The 22,849-nt window shown below is 43.2% G+C and overlaps 2 protein-coding genes across 8 annotated transcripts in view; one reads left to right on the plus strand and one right to left on the minus strand.

Moving 5' to 3' along the window:
- LOC124005234 (neurobeachin-like) overlaps positions 1-22,849 on the minus strand; it is a 418,832-nt gene that overhangs the window by 133,142 nt on the left and 262,841 nt on the right. For 4 of the 7 annotated variants that reach the window (XM_046314300.1, XM_046314299.1, XM_046314296.1 and 1 more), the window contains 2 exons: positions 20,898-21,044; positions 10,759-10,895 (listed from right to left, as the gene is read on the minus strand). In XM_046314300.1, the coding sequence (XP_046170256.1) occupies positions 10,759-10,895; positions 20,898-21,044 (284 nt within the window). Of the gene's footprint in view, positions 1-10,758; positions 10,896-20,680; positions 20,714-20,897; positions 21,045-22,849 lie in introns of all 7 variants that reach the window. The other 3 variants (XM_046314297.1, XM_046314294.1, XM_046314293.1) reach the window with 1 other exon arrangement.
- On the plus strand, positions 7,548-9,884 carry LOC124005235 (putative nucleotidyltransferase MAB21L1). The gene has a single exon (XM_046314301.1). The coding sequence runs from the start codon at positions 7,966-7,968 to the stop codon at positions 9,043-9,045; it is 1,080 nt and encodes a 359-aa protein (XP_046170257.1). The 5' UTR covers positions 7,548-7,965; the 3' UTR covers positions 9,046-9,884.

Raw genomic sequence — 22,849 nt, forward strand, 5'->3', positions numbered from 1 at the left:
GTTTTTGAGGCTTACCAATGGTTTACATCTTGTAGTAAACCCTCTATATTTACTCTCGTGAAGTCTTCTCTTGATTGTTGACTTTGACACAGATACACCAACGTTCTGGAGGGTGTTCTTCATCTGGCCAACTGTTGTGAAGGGGCTTTTCTTCTGTCATCCACTACAGTTGTTTTCCATGGTCTACCGGGCCCTTTGGTGTTCCTGAGCTCACCAGTGTGTTCTTTATTTTGAAGAATGTACCAAATAGTTGATTTTGCCACACCTAATGTATTTGTTATCTCACTGAGTGTTTTTTTTTTCTCAGCCTAATGATTTCTCGCTTCACTGCAGTGACAGCTCTTTGGACTTCATATTGAGGGTTAACAGTAACAGATTCAAAATGCAAATGCCACACTTGAAATCAACTCTATATCTTTAATCTGTTTACTTGTAGATTAATTAATGAGGGAATAACACACACCTGGCCATGGAAGAGCTGAGCAGCCAATTGTCCAATTCATTTTGGTTCCTTAAAAGGGGAGGGACCACATCTAAAAAGTGCTGTAATTCCTACACTGTTCACCCGATGGATGTAAATACCATCATATTCATTATTTAATTTCAACTCCATTATGCTGTGGTCCCTGCTGTGGTAGACAGCTACAATAATAATAACTTGGTCAATGTCAATGGTCAATTGGTCAATGTCCAAATATGCATAGACCAGATCGTATATATCTTACAAAAACAAACAACAGGGGCACCTTTCCTCTCTCTGGCAAAACAACCTGGATATTGCACTATAAATTAGTCCCCCAAAACCACAAGCCTGTACAATACTGCTACTCTAACAGCTTCACAACAGCAGACATGTTAAGAGATAACAGAATAATAACATATCAATGGCTTAAATGTAAATGTAAATATCAGAACACTGCTCCCATCTCTTACTGATAGAATAGGGATACCTAGTCAGTTGTACAACTGAATGCATTCAACTGAAATGCGTCTTCGCATTTAAACCAACCCCTCTGATTCAGAGAGGTGCGGGGGTTTGCCATCATGGACTTCCACGTCTTCGGCGCCCGGGAAACAGTGGGTTAACTGCCTTGCTCAATAATACCTTAACACAGTAACGTAGAACAGATACAGAGTTTATCTGTGTGATTATACAGACAGGAGAAGCCACAGGCTGCATCCCAAACGACACCCTATTCCCTATGTAGTGCACATATAGCAAATACCATTGGACCCTGGTCAAAAGTTGTGCATTTGAGATGCAACATAACATAAGCATTTATACACAGTAATGCTATGGGCACATACAAAAACAGAAAAATATGTGATCGCTCACAGAATGTTATGCTGTGTATTTTTTAAATGGCAGACCTCTGATCATACCTCTCATTTTCTGTGTTATTATGTGAAGCCGTGTTGGCAAATAAAACGGAATTATATTTAATTATATTCATGCTAAATTGATGCAAATACATGCATGTCATTCATCAGAAAGGCTGACAAGCGTTCCATATTGAGGAGAGGAGGGAGGTGGGTGGCAGAGGAGAGGAGAGGAGAGGAGAGAGGAGGGGCACACCAGAAGCTGAGATAATTTGTTAATTTCCCCTGTCCCCCCCCTCTCGCTCTCTTCTTTCTCTCTCCTCTCTCTCTCCTCCTCACTCTCTGTGAGTAGTGAGGAGCCAGGAGTGTTGTCCACTCAGGGCTCCTCACTACACACAGAGAAAGACTGCTGACAGGAAAGCTGTATCTCAATCCTTCTCTCTGCAATATCTAGAGTCCTTTGTTCTGGACTCCTCCTCCTCAATCCTATTGGAGGATAAGGTCCAAGGTCCCTCCCCTGTGACCTTTTTTCTCCAATCTACTTTGAGAAGAATGCGAGGTCAGAGAATGTGAGGAATCAAGGAAATGTGAATTGAGAAAGAGGCTAACACAGGGAGGCTGCTGACACGAGGAGGGGGTATAACAGATGAAGAAAGGGGGGGGCCGGAGATCCAGAGGGGGTCGGGGTGGAGGGAGGATCCAGAGGGTGGAAGGCACAAGGCCCAGAAAGGAACGGGCTACCCCACAGAGACACCATATTGTCTAGAATAATGATATTCAGATTATTAAAAACCCCAATGACAATGTCATTTTGAGATGAATGAAGTTTGTGGGGGAACATGTCAGTGAGTCCCCATCCCGAGAGGGTGAAGTGTAATATTTCACCCAGTGTGAAGCCTAATGTTGATCACACATATCTTAAATGCCACCCTCTTAATCTGAGTCCTATTGCACTGCCACTCCATTAGAGACTGTTGGTATAATCTGGATTTGACTTGGTGACTGAACCTCTCGTTGGCTGCCCTCCATCCCCTTTCCTCTACAATGCACAGCGAGACAGATAACAGAATAACATGGATGACCTTATTTGTCATGTTCTAACAGGATTATAAATAGAGACACACACTGAGTATTATTATCCTCAATTAGCTGACTTTAATGGCCACATTATGAGATGCAGTTATTACTATTGAGACTTTTAAATTGTTTAATATGGTCCGCCTTAATCAATATTATTATAGTTTTTGCTGGGTTTGGTCTTAATCATTTACACTAATGGTGTCTATAATGCACCACAGTATTGTACATTCATAAAAACTTTTACACTGTCTGGGGTGATGGATTTGTGGCATTGAAAAAATATGTTATATTTTGAATTTAGACTTGTAATTGTCAAGCTGAAAAATCTCATGTCCATTTTCAGTCCGTGTGTGTGTGTGTGTGTGTGTGTGTGTGTGTGTGTGTGTGTGTGTGTGTGTGTGTGTGTGTGTGTGTGTGTGTGTGTGTGTGTGTGTGTGTGTGTGTGTGTGTGTGTGTGTGTGTGTGTGTGTGTGTGTGTGTGTGTGTGTGTGTGTGTGTGTGTGTGTGTGTGTGTGTGTGTGTGTGATAAACTATGGTGTCATCACAAAGCCATTTCAGCTATTAGACAAGAACTGTTGACCCCATGCCAGACCACTGACAGGAGGATCAGTCTTACTAAAAGAAAGAGAAAAATGAAGAATGGAGGGAAAAAGGAGAAGTGCAGTAGAGGCCAGCTCTGGAAACAAAGAAGCCTTCTACACAGAGAGGCTGGGTCACATGGTAGGAAGTAGAAGTCATTGTATTGATTTACACAATCATGCATAAAGCTGGTGGGTCAGAGACTGGATGAAATTAGGCTGGATCAGAAATAGGTTCTAATGAAATTAGGCTGGGTCAGAGATAGGCGCTAACCCATATCTGCTATTGTGGATCTAACACATAGACAATGCAGGATCTCGCAGGATAGTGTATATGAGTAGAGTAGAACAGGTTGTTAGTGTAGATCTAATATTGTAATATATGCCATTTAGACCAAGGGTCAGGATGACAGAATGCGCCATGCTCTACCAACTGAGCTACAGAATCGTAGACCAAGGGTCAGGATGACAGAATGGTGTGCAACGTTTAATTCACACACAAACGTACCTCAAAGGCTGTTGAAGAAAAGTGTGCACCGTTTTGAGGAAACGTGTAATTCACTACAAACCGTCACGCAATGTAGGAAATGTTGAACCGAACTGAACGTACCTCAGGTTGTTAGAGCTAAGCATTAACATTTCCATGTAGATCTGTGTAGGGTAGACCAGGTTGCACCTCAGGTTGTTAGAGCTAAGCATTAACATTTCCATGTAGATCTGTGTAGGGTAGACCAGGTTGCACCTCAGGTTGTTAGAGCTAAGCATTAACATTTCCATGTAGATCTGTGTAGGGTAGACCAGGTTGCACCTCAGGTTGTTAGAGCTAAGCATTAACATTTCCATGTAGATCTGTGTAGGGTAGACCAGGTTGCACCTCAGGTTGTTAGAGCTAAGCATTAACATTTCCATGTAGATCTGTGTAGGGTAGACCAGGTTGCACCTCAGGTTGTTAGAGCTAAGTATTAACATTTCCATGTAGATCTGTGTAGGGTAGGCCAGGTTGCACCTCAGGTTGTTAGAGCTAAGCATTAACATTTCCATGTAGATCTGTGTAGGGTAGACCAGGTTGCACCTGAGGTTGTTAGAGCTAAGCATTAACATTTCCATGTAGATCTGTGTAGGGTAGACCAGGTTGCACCTCAGGTTGTTAGAGCTAAGCATTAACATTTCCATGTAGATCTGTGTAGGGTAGACCAGGTTGCACCTCAGGTTGTTAGAGCTAAGTATTAACATTTCCATGTAGATCTGTGTAGGGTAGGCCAGGTTGCACCTCAGGTTGTTAGAGCTAAGCATTAACATTTCCATGTAGATCTGTGTAGGGTAGACCAGGTTGCATCTCAGGTTGTTAGAGCTAAGCATGAACATTTCCATGTAGATCTGTGTCGGGTAGACCAGGTTGCATCTCAGGTTGATAGAGCTAAGCATTAACATTTCCATGTAGATCTGTGTAGGGTAGACCAGGTTGCACCTCAGGTTGTTAGAGCTAAGCATTAACATTTCCATGTAGATCTGTGTAGGGTAGACCAGGTTGCACCTCAGGTTGTTAGAGCTAAGCATTAACATTTCCATGTAGATCTGTGTAGGGTAGACCAGGTTGCACCTCAGGTTGTTAGAGCTAAGCATTAACATTTCCATGTAGATCTGTGTAGGGTAGACCAGGTTGCACCTCAGGTTGTTAGAGCTAAGCATTAACATTTCCATGTAGATCTGTGTAGGGTAGACCAGGTTGCACCTCAGGTTGATAGAGCTAAGCATGAACATTTCCGTGTAGGGTAGACCAGGTTGCACCTCAGGTTGTTAGAGCTAAGCATTAACATTTCCATGTAGATCTGTGTAGGGTAGACCAGGTTGCACCTCAGGTTGTTAGAGCTAAGCATTAACATTTCCATGTAGATCTGTGTAGGGTAGGCCAGGTTGCAGCCACATGCTTTAGATTAAAGAGGTGATAATCCTGAAGAAAAGCCCCTCTATCACGCAGAGGGATGACCAGCCTCGTGGCCACACTCACGCACAGTTGGAAGTAGACTGTAGACTAGTCTGGATATAATAAAGGCCAGTATACCTGCTGATCTACACACACACAGACAGAGAAAGATGGAGAGGAGGTGCGGGTATTCCTCCCATCTCTCTCCATATGGAACCAGTATAGAAAGTCCTACATTCACAAAACACTCCATGAAAGTGACCAAGAAAAATCTAAACTAGCAAGTGGTAGCTAGTTTTGTCAATATCTAACCCGAAACGATTTCTGTTGACTATCCATCTAAAATAAAAATCAAGGTTAAGAATACGGTAAACTATATTTCACACTTAATTTGAATTAATAGTTTCATTGTAGACCTTTAGAATGTGCTTAGTCTAATCATGTGTTTTCTTGGCAAGGTCTATCCCAGCACACCCATGTGTTGTCATATCTGTAATTTCTGCCTGGTAACAGTGGGACATTATTAATTGTGATTGGGCTGATGCTGCTGACAGAGGCCTCCAGACTGGCTGGCATGATAGTGGGAGACAAATAGCCATCACACATACACAGATATTACATTGGGAACTGACAAGGTGCAGTCTATCCTGATAATTTGTGGTTCTGTGCAGCAAAGTGTTGGTGCAGATTAGTGTAAACGTCTGTTTTTCCTGTACCTCTGCCGTTTAAAGTCTTCTTCAAAACTCAAACTGAACCATCTGAGACGGGAAGCCACGATGATAACTACTTATTAAGCTAGAGATGGTTCAGAGATAGTGAGATAGTTCGGTGATAACTACGGAGATTGTTCGGGGATTTGGTGTGCAGAAACGTGCAGCAACTTTTTCGTCATAAAAATATCTAGTCTACTGGTGTTGTGCATAAATGTGTCTTGCTTCCATTGAGGTCTTGATAACATAGTAAACTGTGTTATATTAGTAATACGATTGTAATTGTTAAGGAGTATTTTTGTAGTAGTAATATGAATATTGTAGGCCAAGCCTATGTTCTGTTGCCTATGTAGAACTAATTTACTTCAGAAAAAAACTACTAGGCCTACTCAACTCAATGATATATATAATTAGGCTAAAATAATAATCATAATAACTATGACATTGTTTTTTTTAGTTGCAATTGTTTATTTTTGTTTAATTTGTTCTATCATCATATTCGTGATAAATGTAAACACTGGTCTCACACAACACTCACCGGGAATGATGTCTACAATATACAACATCAATCATTTGTCTAGTATCAATGGCCTGTTTTTGAAAACCTTGAGTTCACAACCTGTTAATGCTGACAAGACACCGTCATACAATATCGTGGACTATATAATCATCGGAATCACGTATTTCAACAAACTAACTAGATGCTTGCAATAAAACATTTACCATTGTTGAAAAAAAATAATATCGGAAATATATTAAAAAGCCTATACATGTATAGATTACAGTCTTACAAATGTAACCTTTATTTAACTCGGCGAGTCAGTTAAGATTAAGAACAAATTGTTAATTACAGTGACGGCCTAAATGAATGGCAATATCGATGCCATCTTAAGACGTGTCCTACTTAATTTGACAAGTTCATCCTTCAATTAATGAGGGATAGTTGGCCTATTTCATACATTGGAATCATGAAAAAATATTAACATTCATATTCAAAAACGTCTTAATTGAAAAGTACGCCTGAAAATGTATTTGTACAACAATAAGAAAAAACAATTAACTTCTAAAGGACTTTGGGCCTTTAAGTTATCATTAGCCTATTTACGCTGGAAAAGAAGACACCTAAAATTAACCGGTCCAATATTTTTTAACTACTAGGATGTTGCATACATGCGTTATTTCCAAAATAACCATGCGATTTCACAGGCATAATAATTATACAATGGCCTAGCCTACTGATATGGTACAGATGTAAATCCATATTCTATAGGCTATTTCAACATGCAGTAGGATATTTTTTTTTCTAAGGACACTGCATTCCAAAGTCCTATTTGAAATGTCCCTGTAGAATAGATTTAGCAGTGCGAATCTTCAGTCAAAGCAAAAAAAATCTAAAATAACCAAGACATAACCCCACGGAACAACTGTCTTCAAACCTGTCATTCTAGTCGTCGTGTCTAATATTAGATCAGGCACCGTCCAGAGGCTGTGGACAATACACAAACACTAATCATCAAGAATAAAACAAAACGAAAATAAGAGTAAACGAGAATAATAAACACGAGACAAATACAACGTAAAATACATGTTTTAATCAAAACAAATAAATACGCAAAACCCTGGCATATGTTATAGCCTAACCTACTGTAGCAGTCAACCAAGCAGTTTAAAATAAGCAGTTGGGGAAAATCCGTTAAAGAAAATCAAAAAGACAGCCTGAAAGAGTAGAAAAGGGCTTTGTTTTTTCGCTCGCCAACGCGTAAGTGGACTTCCGATCCTCGAGACTACTACCTTTAGTTTAAATTGTATATAAAACCCGGGGATTAATTTGTTGTTGATAAACTGGAGGCGGTGACGAATCAGATGGCGATTGGACATCCTCGTTCATAACCCTCCCTTTATAATTTCCCGAAGAGCGTCCGGGCTGTTAAACACAGAAAGACTCAGCCACCTTCACGTCGCCCTCACACACACACAGACAGACAGATAGCACCGCGCACTTTCATATGAGGATCCATAACTACAGCAGTGATTAGAGAAATAACAAAAACGAGGTTGTTTTGACTACTGACGTGAGAGGGTGTATTATGGATTTTTTATAATTATTCGCAAATCGAAGTACATACATTTTCCAACTGCAGTTCAATGCAAAAGCGAATTCTTTAGACCGGCGAGATTATTACGCATGTGCCCCAACAAGCAATAATAGTCTTGGTTGGGACTTTTGGAACACTTTTATTTCTTTTTTAATAGCGTTCTTTCTTCTCTAAAATTGGCTCCCGTACAAACAGCCGCGTTGGATCCGTCGGCTTACTGCGAGACTCCGGTCTACAACCCGGATCTCTGCCCTAACATGATAGCCGCCCAGGCCAAGCTGGTGTACCACCTCAACAAATACTACCAGGAGAAATGCCAATCTCGGAAGGCGGCCATCTCCAAGACCATCCGGGAGGTGTGCAAGGTGGTGTCGGACGTCTTGAAGGAGGTGGAGGTGCAGGAGCCCCGCTTCATCAGCTCTCTCAACGAGATGGACAACCGCTTCGAGGGGCTAGAGGTCATCTCCCCCACAGAGTTCGAGGTGGTGCTCTACCTTAACCAGATGGGGGTATTTAACTTCGTGGATGATGGATCTCTGCCGGGCTGCGCCGTGCTCAAGCTGAGCGACGGCCGTAAGAGGAGCATGTCTCTCTGGGTAGAATTCATCACCGCCTCCGGCTACCTCTCTGCGCGCAAGATCCGCTCCAGATTTCAGACCCTAGTGGCGCAGGCCGTGGATAAATGCAGCTATAGAGATGTTGTCAAAATGGTGTCTGATACCAGCGAGGTGAAGTTACGCATCAGAGACAGATACATCGTTCAGATCACCCCGGCTTTCAAATGCACCGGGATCTGGCCCCGCAGCGCAGCGCACTGGCCCCTACCGCACATCCCCTGGCCGGGGCCCAACAGGGTAGCCGAAGTAAAGGCCGAGGGATTCAACCTTCTCTCTAAAGAGTGCTACTCGTTGAACGGAAAACAAAGTTCGGCAGAGAGCGACGCCTGGGTCCTGCAGTTCGGCGAGGCCGAGAACCGCCTACTCCTGGGAGGCTGCAGGAAGAAATGTCTGTCGGTCCTCAAAACGTTACGAGACCGGCACCTTGAGCTGCCTGGGACGCCCCTCAACAACTACCACATGAAAACTCTGGTTTCTTATGAGTGTGAAAAACATCCACGGGAGTCTGACTGGGACGAGAACAACCTCGGGGACCGTTTGAACGGGATTCTATTGCAGCTTATTTCGTGTTTACAGTGCAGGAGGTGTCCCCATTACTTCCTGCCTACTCTAGATCTGTTCCAGGGGAAACCTCATTCTGCTCTAGAAAATGCAGCCAAACAGACCTGGCGACTTGCGAGAGAGATTCTGACCAACCCCAAAAGCTTGGAGAAACTCTGAGGTAAATGTGTGTTATAGTAAAGGAGGGTCAGTGAGAGGCCTGGTGTTGTATCAAAGGACTATGGACAGAAATGGTCACTGTGCCTCTGTTTAATTCACGGTCTTGTAAAATGTGACTATCCTCCGACGAGGAAGAAGTTTACTCTGATATCATTTTTATGACCCACAGTCAAATATGACCCTTCTCTTAATTCTATTCTGTGATTTAGGAGCAAATTGTACCATCAATCCACATTCAAGGTTAGGTTTAATTTCAGTATTAATCTTTCGTTATTTCTCTCCATGCCCACGGTTGTCTAAATCGTTTATTAGCTTAAATGCTTTAAAATAAAGCCCCCATACAAGCCTTGAGTAAATATTTATACTGTAAATACATTCATAGGTTGTGATTCCAGTGGTCTGAAATTGTGAATGTTGTTCTGTGACATGTAAACATAGGAGTTCAATTACACCATTTAAAGTAAAACGTTTTTTTTATCTGGTAGAAAATACATTCATTTAGTACATTAATTTCAGTAACAGTCTGCTGTATCTGTTGTCAGTGGACATTTTCTCATTTTGAAAGTTTACATTTTGATGGTACTATTTGTTACATTTAAAAAAAAAAACATTCCATAAACGTACTTGAATTCTTATTGAAAGTATACTCGATACTTTTTTTGTTTGTACCTTGCTTACATGATAAAACCTGAAAATAAGAAAATATATATAAATACAGCCTAATTGAGAAGAAAAAATGCACTTGAAATACACTGGATTATAACATGATCTGATCTGATTTTTCATTCCTGTCTCTGATTTAATTTAAAGAGTTAGCCTAATAAAAAATAGCTATGTAATATTTGTGTCCCAATCATGATTAAGTAAATGTATAACTTGTATTTTTTCATATACAGGCCATATTTATTGTATGCATCATACATGGGTATTTTTTAAGCCTAGTTTTTAACCCGTTTTAAATTAGGCAAATATAGTTTGTCTTTTCTCTATTAATTATGGCTATAAGCCTATTGTATCTATCAGGTTGTCTACGTTATAATAATAGTATGTCTATTTAAAAGCTTTTTATAGGCGTAATGTTGTTGGAAAAAAACAAATGTATGAGAGGTACGGTTGGGGTTAGACATTAGGCCTATATTTCTAATATACAGTGGACACGAATAATGCGCAAAACAGGTGTTTTGAACGGGTAATTGTGTAAATGTCTAGGTTACAACGTTAGTATGCGCCCAATAGTGCTAGTACTTATCCCATGTCCATACACAGTCGCTATATTTATAAACAAGGATAATATTGGTGTAAAATCGAAAAGACCTCGTAGGCTCTCGTTTGATGACATAGGTTTACAGGTTTTGAGGGGATCAGAATATCAATAAATGTGTAAAATGTTGCAGGCCTACAGGTCAGGTTCTCTCCAGAGGCCTGGGTAGGTTTAAGGCTCGCCTACATCCTGGAACTTCAAATGGCACAACGTTCCAATTGGACCATATATTTTAAAATGCTCCACAATCTCCTTATGGTTGAATTCTTAAACATGGGTGAATCTGAATAATTATTTTAATCTCTAAATCACATTTTGTATCTTGTAAAAGAAAGGAACCTGGGGTCAATGCGGGCCCAGCAAAACATGAAAATGAATCAGTAAAGTGAACTTGAATGTGAACAAAAGCTTGTGCATATCAAACAGAAAGGGAAAGTGGCGATTGGACTTACCGTGGAGTCAAGCCGTTTGAAGGAGGGGTCATCCTCGTCCACTTCGAAATAGATCTCGGTCGTCGTGATGGAGAGCGTCCCTCGCGCCACTATTACTGGGGCCACCAGCTGGGCTGGGGTGCTGAGGACCACTGGGCCTATAATGCGTAATACACCGTGCATCAGATATAAGGACAAACAAAACATGGTCTTTAAAAATTCCTAACAAATAATCCGATTTGTTTGTTTGGGAATTATTATCAAATTTGAGTCTACTTCGATTTAATCAGAGCACATATTGAGGCGATGTAATGTCTAGGATGCAAATTCTACAATTTCTTCTTAATTTGGGCACATACACAGTTCTTAATTATCATGGTAACAAGTCTGTATTAAGTTTATTTATATTTTTTATGCAAACACGAATTACTCGTTCAGGTTGAATACAGAACACGGCTCCATTTTGGGTTGCACTCTGGAGGCTATAAAATAGGTTATTTTTAACCCATTCGCCATTCGGCCAATTCAACAAGCATATAGGCCTATATACATTCTAGGCTTACAAAACGATTTGAAGCTAATTTACATAAGTAATGACCAGTTTAACTATAGGCGCAATAGGGCCAGCAGTATGATACGGTCTATCAGAACTAAACCAGAGACGGAGGAGCGTTTGCCAATATGATGAATGTTCACTTATAACCTATAGGCTATTATTATGCATATTTGCATATTCATATTTTTCATAACAATTATTTCAGTTACTATAGCAACATCTGCGGCCTCTAAAAGAGAGACACAACACCACCCCAAAATTATTGTGACAATTTGCATAGCATCATGAACGATTTGTTTTTTAACAGTTTCGAGGGAAAATAAAAGCTTTTGTATTTGTGCTGACGATATCCCTTCAGTATTTATTTACGATGGCTTTTTGATCCCTGGTCAGCTGATGGGATCACATGCTATATCTCTCTCTCTGTCTCCACCCGTCTTCCTCCCCATCTCCATCTCTCCTCCTGTCCTCTCTTCTCCCTCCTTTCTCCATGTTCTATTTGGAGCAGTATCGCTGAGGCGCGTCAGCTCCGCTGATTTGAAATGAAAGCTCTTGAAATTGGGATATTTATCGATCGCGTGAACTCCAAAGAGTCAGTTTAATGTCTCGTCAATCTTAATCCTGTGCTCCTCAGCCAATTATACCTGATACTGCTGCGAGATTACAAGTGGATTTTGGTTTCAATTCCCTGGGCGCTCTTTCATTGTGTTCACGGAGCGTTCAGGAATAGTGGAATCGGCTTTCCTACTCTTTCTCTCTGCCTGCCCTATAGCTGTCTGTAATAAACTCTCTGCCTGCCCTATAGCTGTCTGTAATAAACTCTCTGCCTGTATTAAACGGATCTTATCTGATTACACAATCACCGTTAAATATGTGCTTTACAAGCTGCAGTAAGATCCCGGGTCTAATAACGTATTATTTATTGTATGCCTATGAGAACATATGTCCCCTAACATTCCTCACAGCATATTCATGAATAGATACTACAAAATACACTGATATATAATGTATAGCATAGCCTACAATATAGGCCTCCGTGTACATATAACGTAATATTATACAATGTAATTACTGCGTTGCTCTCACAGAACAGAAAGCAATGCTTTTGAACATGAAACAAAACGTGATCAAAACATCACTGTCACTATTATTTATTAGCCGATTTAATTATCTTGTAATGACAGTTGTTCTTAATGTTGTTTCCACATTAAGATAAATATTAAACCTGCGCCATGTTAGGCTACATTTAACCGATAATTAGGCCGACGTCTCAATAAACCGGCAGATATTGTTTTATATTCGATGCTGTTTGCAAGAGATTCCCAGCAACCTAAAGAGTTTTTGTCTTTTTGCAACATAAACTCCATATTCAAAGAACTCTAGTCTACTCCCCCTCAGAGAGCGCGCGAGAGAGAATAAAAAGACGTTGGAGGGTACAGAACCATTGTGTTGTGGCTTGAAGGGGCTCTGGCACATACAGAGACAATACAGCCTTAATCCACTGGATCCACCGCGCTACAGGGACGGGATTAAACTGTAATCCCTCTAGGTATACTCCATAATCAGGAGTTAGTATTAAAACGTTTACACGATACAGGTTTCCATATGCCAAAGGACTGGATTCTGATAATACTATGATGCTAGATTTTGGAGCCTTTTTCTTAGAATTTCCTTTAAAAAAAGTTATAGTAGTAATAATAAAATAATATTTACACACACACACACACACACACACACACACACACACACACACACACACACACACACACACACACACACACACACACACACACACACACACACACACACACACACACACACACACACACACACACACACACACACCTTTGACTTGGATGGTCTTCAGAGTAATATTTCAGGAACATTTAAAAGTGTACATTGAGCAAATAATTCAATTTATAGCAACAATTATTCCAGTTATAATATTCTATTACATAGTTGCAGTTTCTTGGTGTTATTCTGTGTGTACTCTAGTCTTGCTGTCTATGGGGCTGGAAAAATGTTAAACAGTCTGGTCTGATGAAGACAGTCGCAGTGATGTCACTGCTGCACTGCTACACAGACACAAGGCATTCTGGGTAGTGTCATAATTAAAACAGCACTGTACATTCTCCCACAGTCCTGAATGCCCAACATTCCTCTCAAAGGCTTGAATAAGTCTAAGAATTCCCTATATAGCGCACTATTTTTGACCAGGTCACATAGGCCAATAGTGTGCTTTTAGGGACGCAACCTAAAACTGTTCCATTTCTTGTCAATAAAGATGAATTTCTTAAACATGTAAGGTAGACAGTGATATTATATGTAATTTATGGGGTTTTGTCTAAGTATTTATGACACTATTATCTTGCACTCATAAGGCAAATTATTACCCATATAAGGGATACGATTATGCCAGAGAGAGAGAGAGATATGAACTTCACTCGTTAGGGCATGATAATGCACCATTGAGAGAGTACAGAATGCCTGTTTTTGACTGGTCCATGCAAAGGTCTGTCAGTTAAGATCATTAATATCTCAACCAAAACAGTAAACAGCCACTATCTAAACACAACACCTCCCTCTTCCATCCTCTCCTCTCCTTGTATGACTTGGGTTACAGATGAGTAGACAAAAGGAGTGTTGATGCCAGTGAGAGCAGACGGTGTTGCCAGTGTTCAGGGGGAGTGAAACTAATCATGGGTTTGGTAACCACAGGGCAGGCTCCGCCCGCCCCAATAGCTAGCTGGGCCCAGGGTAAGCCATGCCTCCTCTGGCAGCAGACACTACCCTGATGTTTGGTTGGCAGGAGAGAGAGAGGAGGAGGAGGAGAGAGATATAGGGGGGAGAGAGTGAGAGGGAGAGAGAGAGACAGACAGAGAGTGAGAGAGAAAGAAAGAAAGAGAAGGAGAAAGGCTGTCAACACACAGGGATGATCTCCCACTTAGACTGCTCAGGGCAGAGAGAGGTAGAGTTTAGATATAGAGCACACAGGCTGTAGCATATAGATATAGAGCACATAGACAGAACACTACCTAATGTCCAGGACTTCCAAAAGATCAGTCTGAGATAGCGAGGGCTCCCCTTCTGGTCAGAATGTGAACATACCTTTAACTTTACCATGATGCAATAAAATATCATGTTTTTGAAGGGTTTTTGAATGGTTCCAAAAATAAATGTTTCGACCAACATTTTTAATAAGGTTGGAATTAATGTAGCTGGATAAAGAAAGGTTCATTTTTGACATCTCTGTTTTCATTGTAAGTGGTCAAGTTTATTTGGATGGTGTTTCTTCATATGTAAAGGCCAGTGCCGTCAAAAATGTGATTTCCTATATTTTATATATATTTCCACACTACGAGGTTCTAATAATATTGTGCAATTGTGAAAATGATGATTTCAGTGTAAGAGCTGTTTGAAAAGACCGCCTGAACTTTCAGCCTATTTTGGTGGGATGGAGTTTTGGCCTGCCTGGTGATATATCCAAGTGGTACATTTGGGCGTGTTGGTAAATTCGCTCTGTCTATCTACTCCGATTTCAGAGCACTCTCGTCTGAGTATGCCAGAGCGCAGAATAACTGACGAATTTACAAACGCTCAACACCCGTTAAATATGGCCGGTGTCAGTAAACCTTTGCAAAAAAGCATAATTAAATTGTTAACCAGCAGCACAGTTACAGTCACCAATGCTCTGGATAACATGAAAAAAGCCTAACCAGCTCTGCTAGGATGAGAAAAATGGTCAGAGTGAGATGTTCTCTCATTTATGTGTGAAAGTAGCTAGCAAGCTAGCGAACTTCTTTTTATTTAAATTTCTTACCCCTTTTTCTCCCCAATTTCGTAGTATCCAATTGGTAGTTACAGTCTTGTCCCATCGCTGCAACTCCCGTACGGACTTTGGAGAGGCGAAGGTTGAGAGCCGTGCGTCCTCTGAAAAACAACCCAGCCAAGCCGCAATGCTTCCTGACACACTGCTCGCTTAACCCGGAAGCCAGCCACACCAATGTGTCGGAAGAAACACCGTACACCTGGTGACTGTGTCAGCGTGCACTTGAGACCGGTCTGCCACAGGAGTCGCTAGTGCGTGATGGGACAAGAACATCCCCGCCGGCCAAACCCTCCCCTAACCCGGACGCCGCCACACCATGGGTCTCCTGGTCATGGCCGTCTGCGACAGAGCCTGGACTCAAACCCAGGATCTCTAGTGGCGCAGCTAGCACTGCGATGCAGTGCTTTAGACCACTGCGCCATTCGGGAGGTCAAGCTAGCTAACTTTAACCAGTTAGTTTGGGAGCTTGACTGCCGTGGTGAGGCCAGAACGTTCTAATCAACCCTACTCCTCGGCCAGAGCATCCAGTGTGCGCTCTTAATGCTCCGAGAGTGAACCGCTCTGAATTTACATACGGACAATCTGACAAACGCCCAGAGTGCACTGAACACTCTCTGGCACCCCAGAGTGAATTTACAAATGCACCCTTAGTTAATAGACCCAAGAGGAAGAGCGTTCCAAACCTTTCTGCCAATAATAGCTAGTTTTACAATTTCCCCTTCCCACTCAGACCACTCACAGACATTCTGAGCAAAATTCTTGCTTGAGAAATTGCTCTTTGCCAAGAAGATCTTTTTGTTTATTTTTGACCATATTAATTGATCACAGTAAGGTACTTGTTACCCAGAAATTATTTTATATTGAGATAAAAACATCTGCATTGGACCTTTAAAGGGAAGTGCATTTAAAAATGTTATTTACCTGTTTTTTTAAAGACATTTCCACTCTATGAATTCTAAATAGCACTCTGAAATTGTGAAAATGATGATTCAGCCTGTTCAGGTGGGATAGAACTTTTGGGCCACATCATGTGAACTGATTATAATCGACCAATGACTGTTCATCTGGGTAAGGGGGTGGGTTCTAGACCATCCTATCCGCTCATCAGGGCAGTGTATGTAAATATCTTCACATTTGTATTCTAATGCCCATAAGCGTTTTGGAGATATTTTCATTAAATAAACACAGAGTGATTAATTAGACATGCAGTGATGATTGAATTCATTTTTTTTTACACAGACTGCATTGGTGCTTTAAGGACAATACCGCCCACAGTCACTACTTAAAAGCCTGATCGTACCTCTTGAGATTCTGGACAGAAGCCGGTCATTGCATGTCTCTAAAGCTGTACCCACAAATATGGCAACATTGTAGATACAATAGTCTACCATTATAATTCACTGTCTCAGAATGCCAACATACCAGTAAACCATTATCTTTTAAAAGAAACATCAGCTACAGTATGTCATGCTTTCATTATTATTTTCTCAAATATCTCAGGAATCATTTTTCTCCTCAGAAAAAAACGTTTCTTAGAAGGTCTGTGAGCATGACAGAGGAGGCACAGCAACCAGATTCTCCCTCAGTCCATTTGCTGCTTTATAATCCTTGTGATTGGAACATAGTAAACATTTCAGGAATTTATGATGGCTGCCAGGATCCGCTATTGTATTCCAGTAAAATGCTTGCATCAGGAATAATACCACCGCAGCACTTGCTGCTCTTATTTCAGGGACCAGTTGTTTGCAGCATTCCGGCAGTGTATCAGACCGTTGAACAGCTCCTCTTGATCTATATTCACAACCAGACTGAACTCTGGATATCTCTCCCCTGTGAGGCTGAGGCAATTATACCTAAAGCAGCAGAAAGCATAGTTCTGACTGGAGAGTTTGACCCACAAAGCTGGAGTCTGGTGCCATATGACCAGGAGGTGGGTTGGAAAACATTGAGAACATTGTGAGAACAGTAAGAGAACACTATGTTAAAAGTAAAACCCTATGAGAAAACTATGCGAACACGACGAGAACCCAACAAGAAGCCGAAAAGAACACTACCAGAAAGGGAAGGGGATACCTAGTCAGTTGCACAACTGAATGCATTCAACAAAAATGTGTCTTCTGCATTTAACCCACCCCCTCAGAATCAGAAATGTGCGCGGCGGCTGCGTTAAACGGCGTCCACATTATTGGCACTCAGAAAGCTACCTACCACCCTTATGAGAACACAATGAAAACACTAGAACACTATATAGGGAACCAGAACCTGCTGCAGCTTGGCTACACTGCAGCCCAAGTCCATAGACACCACAGTTCCAATAACAATTACTTACCTTGCAAGCCTGAAATGTGCACTACTCAATATTAGGAAGGAGTCCTTAAATGTTTTGTACACTCAAGAGAGCACCGGACACAGGCCATGCAAACTCAGTTGTTCACTGGAGGGAAACGGAAAAGGTGAGAAAGGGAACAGCTGGAAAGCCAGGGACCCGGAAGACATATGCAGATTCTGACTTAGGATGTAAATTCACTTTGTAGTCAGCAGGAGCAAACGCCAAACAGCTAGGGTGTACTGAGAGCGCGTGGAGATCCAAAACACGCTGGGCCCCCCATACAATAAGGTATGTGCGCGCACTACGGATAAAAGCGTTTGCTTAATTGCATATATTATTATTATATTACACGTTTCACTGTAGCTATGGCAGCTGTATGGAGCTCTCTTGCCTGCCTGGCACGTTTCAGGTAAAACCTCCAAGCCTCTAAGTTAAAATTCAGTTTAAATGTCATTATTTCTTTTCTGGACATTCGGACATCATGTCATGGAACAGCTCTTATTAGCCCTTTTCCTATATAGTGCACACTTTTGACCAGATCGCTACGGGCCCTGGTTTACAAGATAGCTACGGGCCCTGGTTGACCAGATAGCCACGGGCCCTGGTTGACCAGATAGCTACGGGCCCTGGTTGACCAGATCGCTACGGGCCTTGGTTGACCAGATCGCAACGGGCCTTGGTTGACCAGATCGCTACGGGCCTTGGTTGACCAGATCGCTACGGGCCCTGGTTGACCAGATCGCTACGGGCCCTGGTTGACCAGATCGCTACGGGCCCTGGTTGACCAGATCGCTACGGGCCCTGGTTGACCAGATCGCTACGGGCCCTGGTTGACCAGATAGCTACGGGCCCTGGTTGACCAGATAGCTACGGGCCCTGGTTGACCAGATAGCTACGGGCCCTGGTTGACCAGATCGCTACGGGCCCTGGTTGACCAGATCGCTACGGGCCCTGGTTGACCAGATCGCTACGGGCCCTGGTTGACCAGATACGGGCCCTGGTTGACCAGATCGCTACGGGCCCTGGTTGACCAGATCGCTACGGGCCCTGGTTGACCAGATAGCTACGGGCCCTGGTTGACCAGATAGCTACGGGCCCTGGTTGACCAGATCGCTACGGGCCCTGGTTGACCAGATCGCTACGGGCCCTGGTTGACCAGATCGCTACGGGCCCTGGTTGACCAGATCGCTACGGGCCCTGGTTGACCAGATCGCTACGGGCCCTGGTTGACCAGATCGCTACGGGCCCTGGTTGACCAGATCGCTACGGGCCCTGGTTGACCAGATCGCTACGGGCCCTGGTTGACCCCTACGGGCCCTGGTTGACCAGATCGCTACGGGCCCTGGTTGACCAGATAGCTACGGGCCCTGGTTGACCAGATAGCTACGAGCCTTGGTTGACCAGATAGCTACGGGCCTTGGTTGACCAGATAGCTACGGGCCTTGGTTGACCAGATAGCTACGGGCCCTGGTTGACCAGATAGCTACGGGCCCTGGTTGACCAGATAGCTACGGGCCCTGGTTGACCAGATAGCTACGGGCCCTGGTTGACCAGATCGCTACGGGCCATGGTTGACCAGATCGCTACGGGCCATGGTTGACCAGATCGCTACGGGCCCTGGTTGACCAGATCGCTACGGGCCCTGGTTGACCAGATCGCTACGGGCCCTGGTTGACCAGATCGCTACGGGCCCTGGTTGACCAGATCGCTACGGGCCCTGGTTGACCAGATCGCTAAGGGCCCTGGTTGACCAGATCGCTACGGGCCCTGGTTGACCAGATCGCTACGGGCCCTGGTTGACCAGATAACTACGGGCCCTGGTTGACCAGATAGCTACGGGCCCTGGTTGACCAGATAGCTACGAGCCTTGGTTGACCAGATAGCTACGGGCCTTGGTTGACCAGATAGCTACGGGCCTTGGTTGACCAGATAGCTACGGGCCATGGTTGACCAGATAGCTACGGGCCCTGGTTGACCAGATCGCTACGGGCCCTGGTTGACCAGATCGCTACGGGCCCTGGTTGACCAGATCGCTACGGGCACTGGTTGACCAGATTGCTACGGGCCTTGGTTGACCAGATAGCTACGGGCCCTTGTTGACCAGATAGCTACGGGCCTTGGTTGACCAGATTGCTATGGGCCCTGGTTGACCAGATAGCTACGGGCCCTGGTTGACCAGATAACTACGGGCCCTGGTTGACCAGATTGCTACGGGCCCTGGTTGACCAGATAGCTACGGACCCTGGTTGACCAGATAGCTACGGGCCTTGGTTGACCAGATTGCTACGGGCCCTGGTTGACTAGATAGCTACGGGCCCTGGTTGATCAGATAGCTACGGGCCCTGGTCGACCAGATAGCTACGGCCCTTGGTCGACCAGATAGCTACGGGCCTTGGTTGACCAGATAGCTACGGGCCTTGGTTGACCAGATAGCTACGGGCCTTGGTTGACCAGATAGCTACGGGCCTTGGTTGACCAGATCGCTACGGGCCTTGGTTGACCAGATAGCTACGGGCCTTGGTTGACCAGAAAGCTACGGGCCCTGGTTGACCAGATAGCTACGGGCCCTGGTTGACCAGATAGCTACGGTCTTGGTTGACCAGATAGCTACGGGCCTTGGTTGACCAGATAGCTACGGGCCTTGGTTGACCAGATAGCTACGGGCCCTGGTTGACCAGATAGCTACGGGCCTTGGTTGACCAGATCGCTACGGGCCCTGATTGACCAGATAGCTACGGGCCTTGGTTGACCAGATAGCTACGGGCCCTGGTTAAAAGTATTGCACTATCAAAAAGAATAGAGTGCAGTCCATGACTCAATGTTCTAATGAAAATAAAATGTCTAGATATCAAACAACCAACTCATGTGTTTTTATAACTAATTGTGATTTGTATTTCCACTGAGGAGGTTGATTCAAATGATTTTAATTCATTAGTTTGTTTTCATAGTTTGTCTGTTCGTTATAATCAGTAAGATCAGAGTGTTTATGTGGGTTAAATGTTCAGTCTGTCAGGTTAGGTAATGTTAGTTTAGTTAATGATTTTCTGGGCCATTTGGTATGTGCGTTCCAAATGGCACCGTATTTCACTACTCTTGACGAAAGCACTATGAGCCCTAGTCAAAAGTAGTGCACTAACTAGAGAATAGAGTGCCATTTGAAATGCATGTTCAGATTGATCATCCTTCCGGAATCAATTTAGATTTACTTGGACTGAGATGACGGACTGACCTCTGGAGACAAACAGGCGAGGAAGGAACAGCGCTAGAGGACCAAAACAACACAGAATTGAACCGACCGGTGTGTTTCACACATACACAACCACACAGGAATTACACTTTCACCTGAACACCTTGGAAACACTGTCCAGATTCACCTACACTGGCAAAAACATAAACCATAACCCAAATATAGGACAAATATGTGCATCTGTGTTTGTGTATCTCACCAGCCAGGTTGTCCATCTCCTTCTCCTGCAGCAGACTGGCAGTGTCGTCGTCTCCATCCAACATCAGGTCCGTCTCTGGGCTCTGATTGGCTACTGCCTGGCTGCGGAACCCCTTCTTTGACTTGACCAACTCGTCCTCCTCGCTGTCTGGAGGGGAGGGGGGGGGGCAGAAAGACAGAACAGTAGGAACAGTCAGTCAGAGAACAGTTAGAACAGGGGGTGGCGAGAGAGGACATCCCGGCAGCAGTCAGAGAACAGTCATACAACAGCCCGACAGAAGTCAGAGAACAGTCAGAACAGTCAGGGAACAGTCAGGGAACAGTCAGGGAACAGTCACAAAACAGTCAGATAAGAGTCAGGGAACAGTCACAAAACAGTCAGAAGAGTCAGGGAACAGCCCGACAGCAGTCAGAGAACAGTCAGAAAACAGAAAAAAGCCAGGCAACCATCAGACAACATTTAGACAATAGTCAGACAGAACAGTCATACAACCAGAGAACAGTCAGACAGAACAGCCAGGACAGACAGTTAACACCTCTCCCCTGAACCCCAAAGAGCAGATACATATCAGTGTAGAAAGACAAGGAGATTATAAATGCTTTCAAGTGTCACATCAGTGCAGCCAAATGTGAATCTGGTTTTGATAGATTCATAAAACGCATACCATAACATTTGGCGAGCTTCGGAAGTCTGGATTAACCACAGTACCCACAATCTCTACATGAAACGTCCAATGATGACTGACTTGGAGTAAAGAGCGGTGGACTGTAGTATTTCATAACTATTGACGTCAGAACCCACAGGAAACATATTAATACATTTAATACATTTCCAGCATCTAAACTGATAGGCTGTTTCAACATTTGTTATCAGACAAGGTAAACTATGAAACACTTTTGTTTTTAGAAAGCGGAAAAAGAGTGTTGAGGATATGTCTTCAGCTCAGAGTCGTTGGGGACTGTATCTGTCAGCTGCTCAGACAGAACCACACTGATCAGACAGATCAATTAAGAGGCTGATAACACCACCACATTTCATCATATAGGCATCCTGTAACAGAGATCTAGTGGAACAGGAACATCACTCTACAGCCTGTGTCCCACCTTACAGTAAATCAACACAATACAGTATGTACAGACAATACAGTACATCCACATCATACAGACTATACAGTACATCCACACCATGCAGACTATACAGTATATCCACACCATACAGACTATACAGTACATCCACACCATGCAGACTATACAGTATATCCACACCATACAGACTATACAGTACATCCACATCATACAGACTATACAGTACATCCACACCATGCAGACTATACAGTATATCCACACCATACAGACTATACAGTACATCCACATCATACAGACTATACAGTACATCCACACCATGCAGACTATACAGTATATCCACACCATACAGACTATACAGTACATCCACACCATGCAGACTATACAGTATATCCACACCATGCAGACTATACAGTATATCCACACCATGCAGACTATACAGTATATCCACACCATGCAGACTATACAGTATATCCACACCATACAGACTATATAGTACATCCACCACATACAGACTATACAGTACATCCACACCATACAGACTACAGTATATCCACATCATACAGACTATACAGTACATGCACACCATACAGACTATACAGTACATGCACACCATACAGACAATACAGTACATCCACACCATATAGACTACAGTATATCCACACCATACAGACTATACAGTACATGCACACCATACAGATTATACATGCACACCATACATACTATACAGTACATGCACACCATACAGACTATACAGTACATGCACACCATACAGACTATACAGTACATCCACACCATACAGACTATACAGTACATATACAGTACATCCACACCATACAGACTATACAGTACATCCACACCATACAGACT

This window comes from Oncorhynchus gorbuscha, linkage group LG19 (assembly GCF_021184085.1).
Source record: "Oncorhynchus gorbuscha isolate QuinsamMale2020 ecotype Even-year linkage group LG19, OgorEven_v1.0, whole genome shotgun sequence".
Taxonomy (NCBI): domain Eukaryota; kingdom Metazoa; phylum Chordata; class Actinopteri; order Salmoniformes; family Salmonidae; genus Oncorhynchus; species Oncorhynchus gorbuscha.

What these genes read in the sequence shown, in the direction of transcription:
- LOC124005235 (XM_046314301.1), top strand. Translation starts at nt 7,966, where the DNA reads ATGATAGCCGCCCAGGCCAAGCTGGTGTACCACCTCAACAAATACTAC.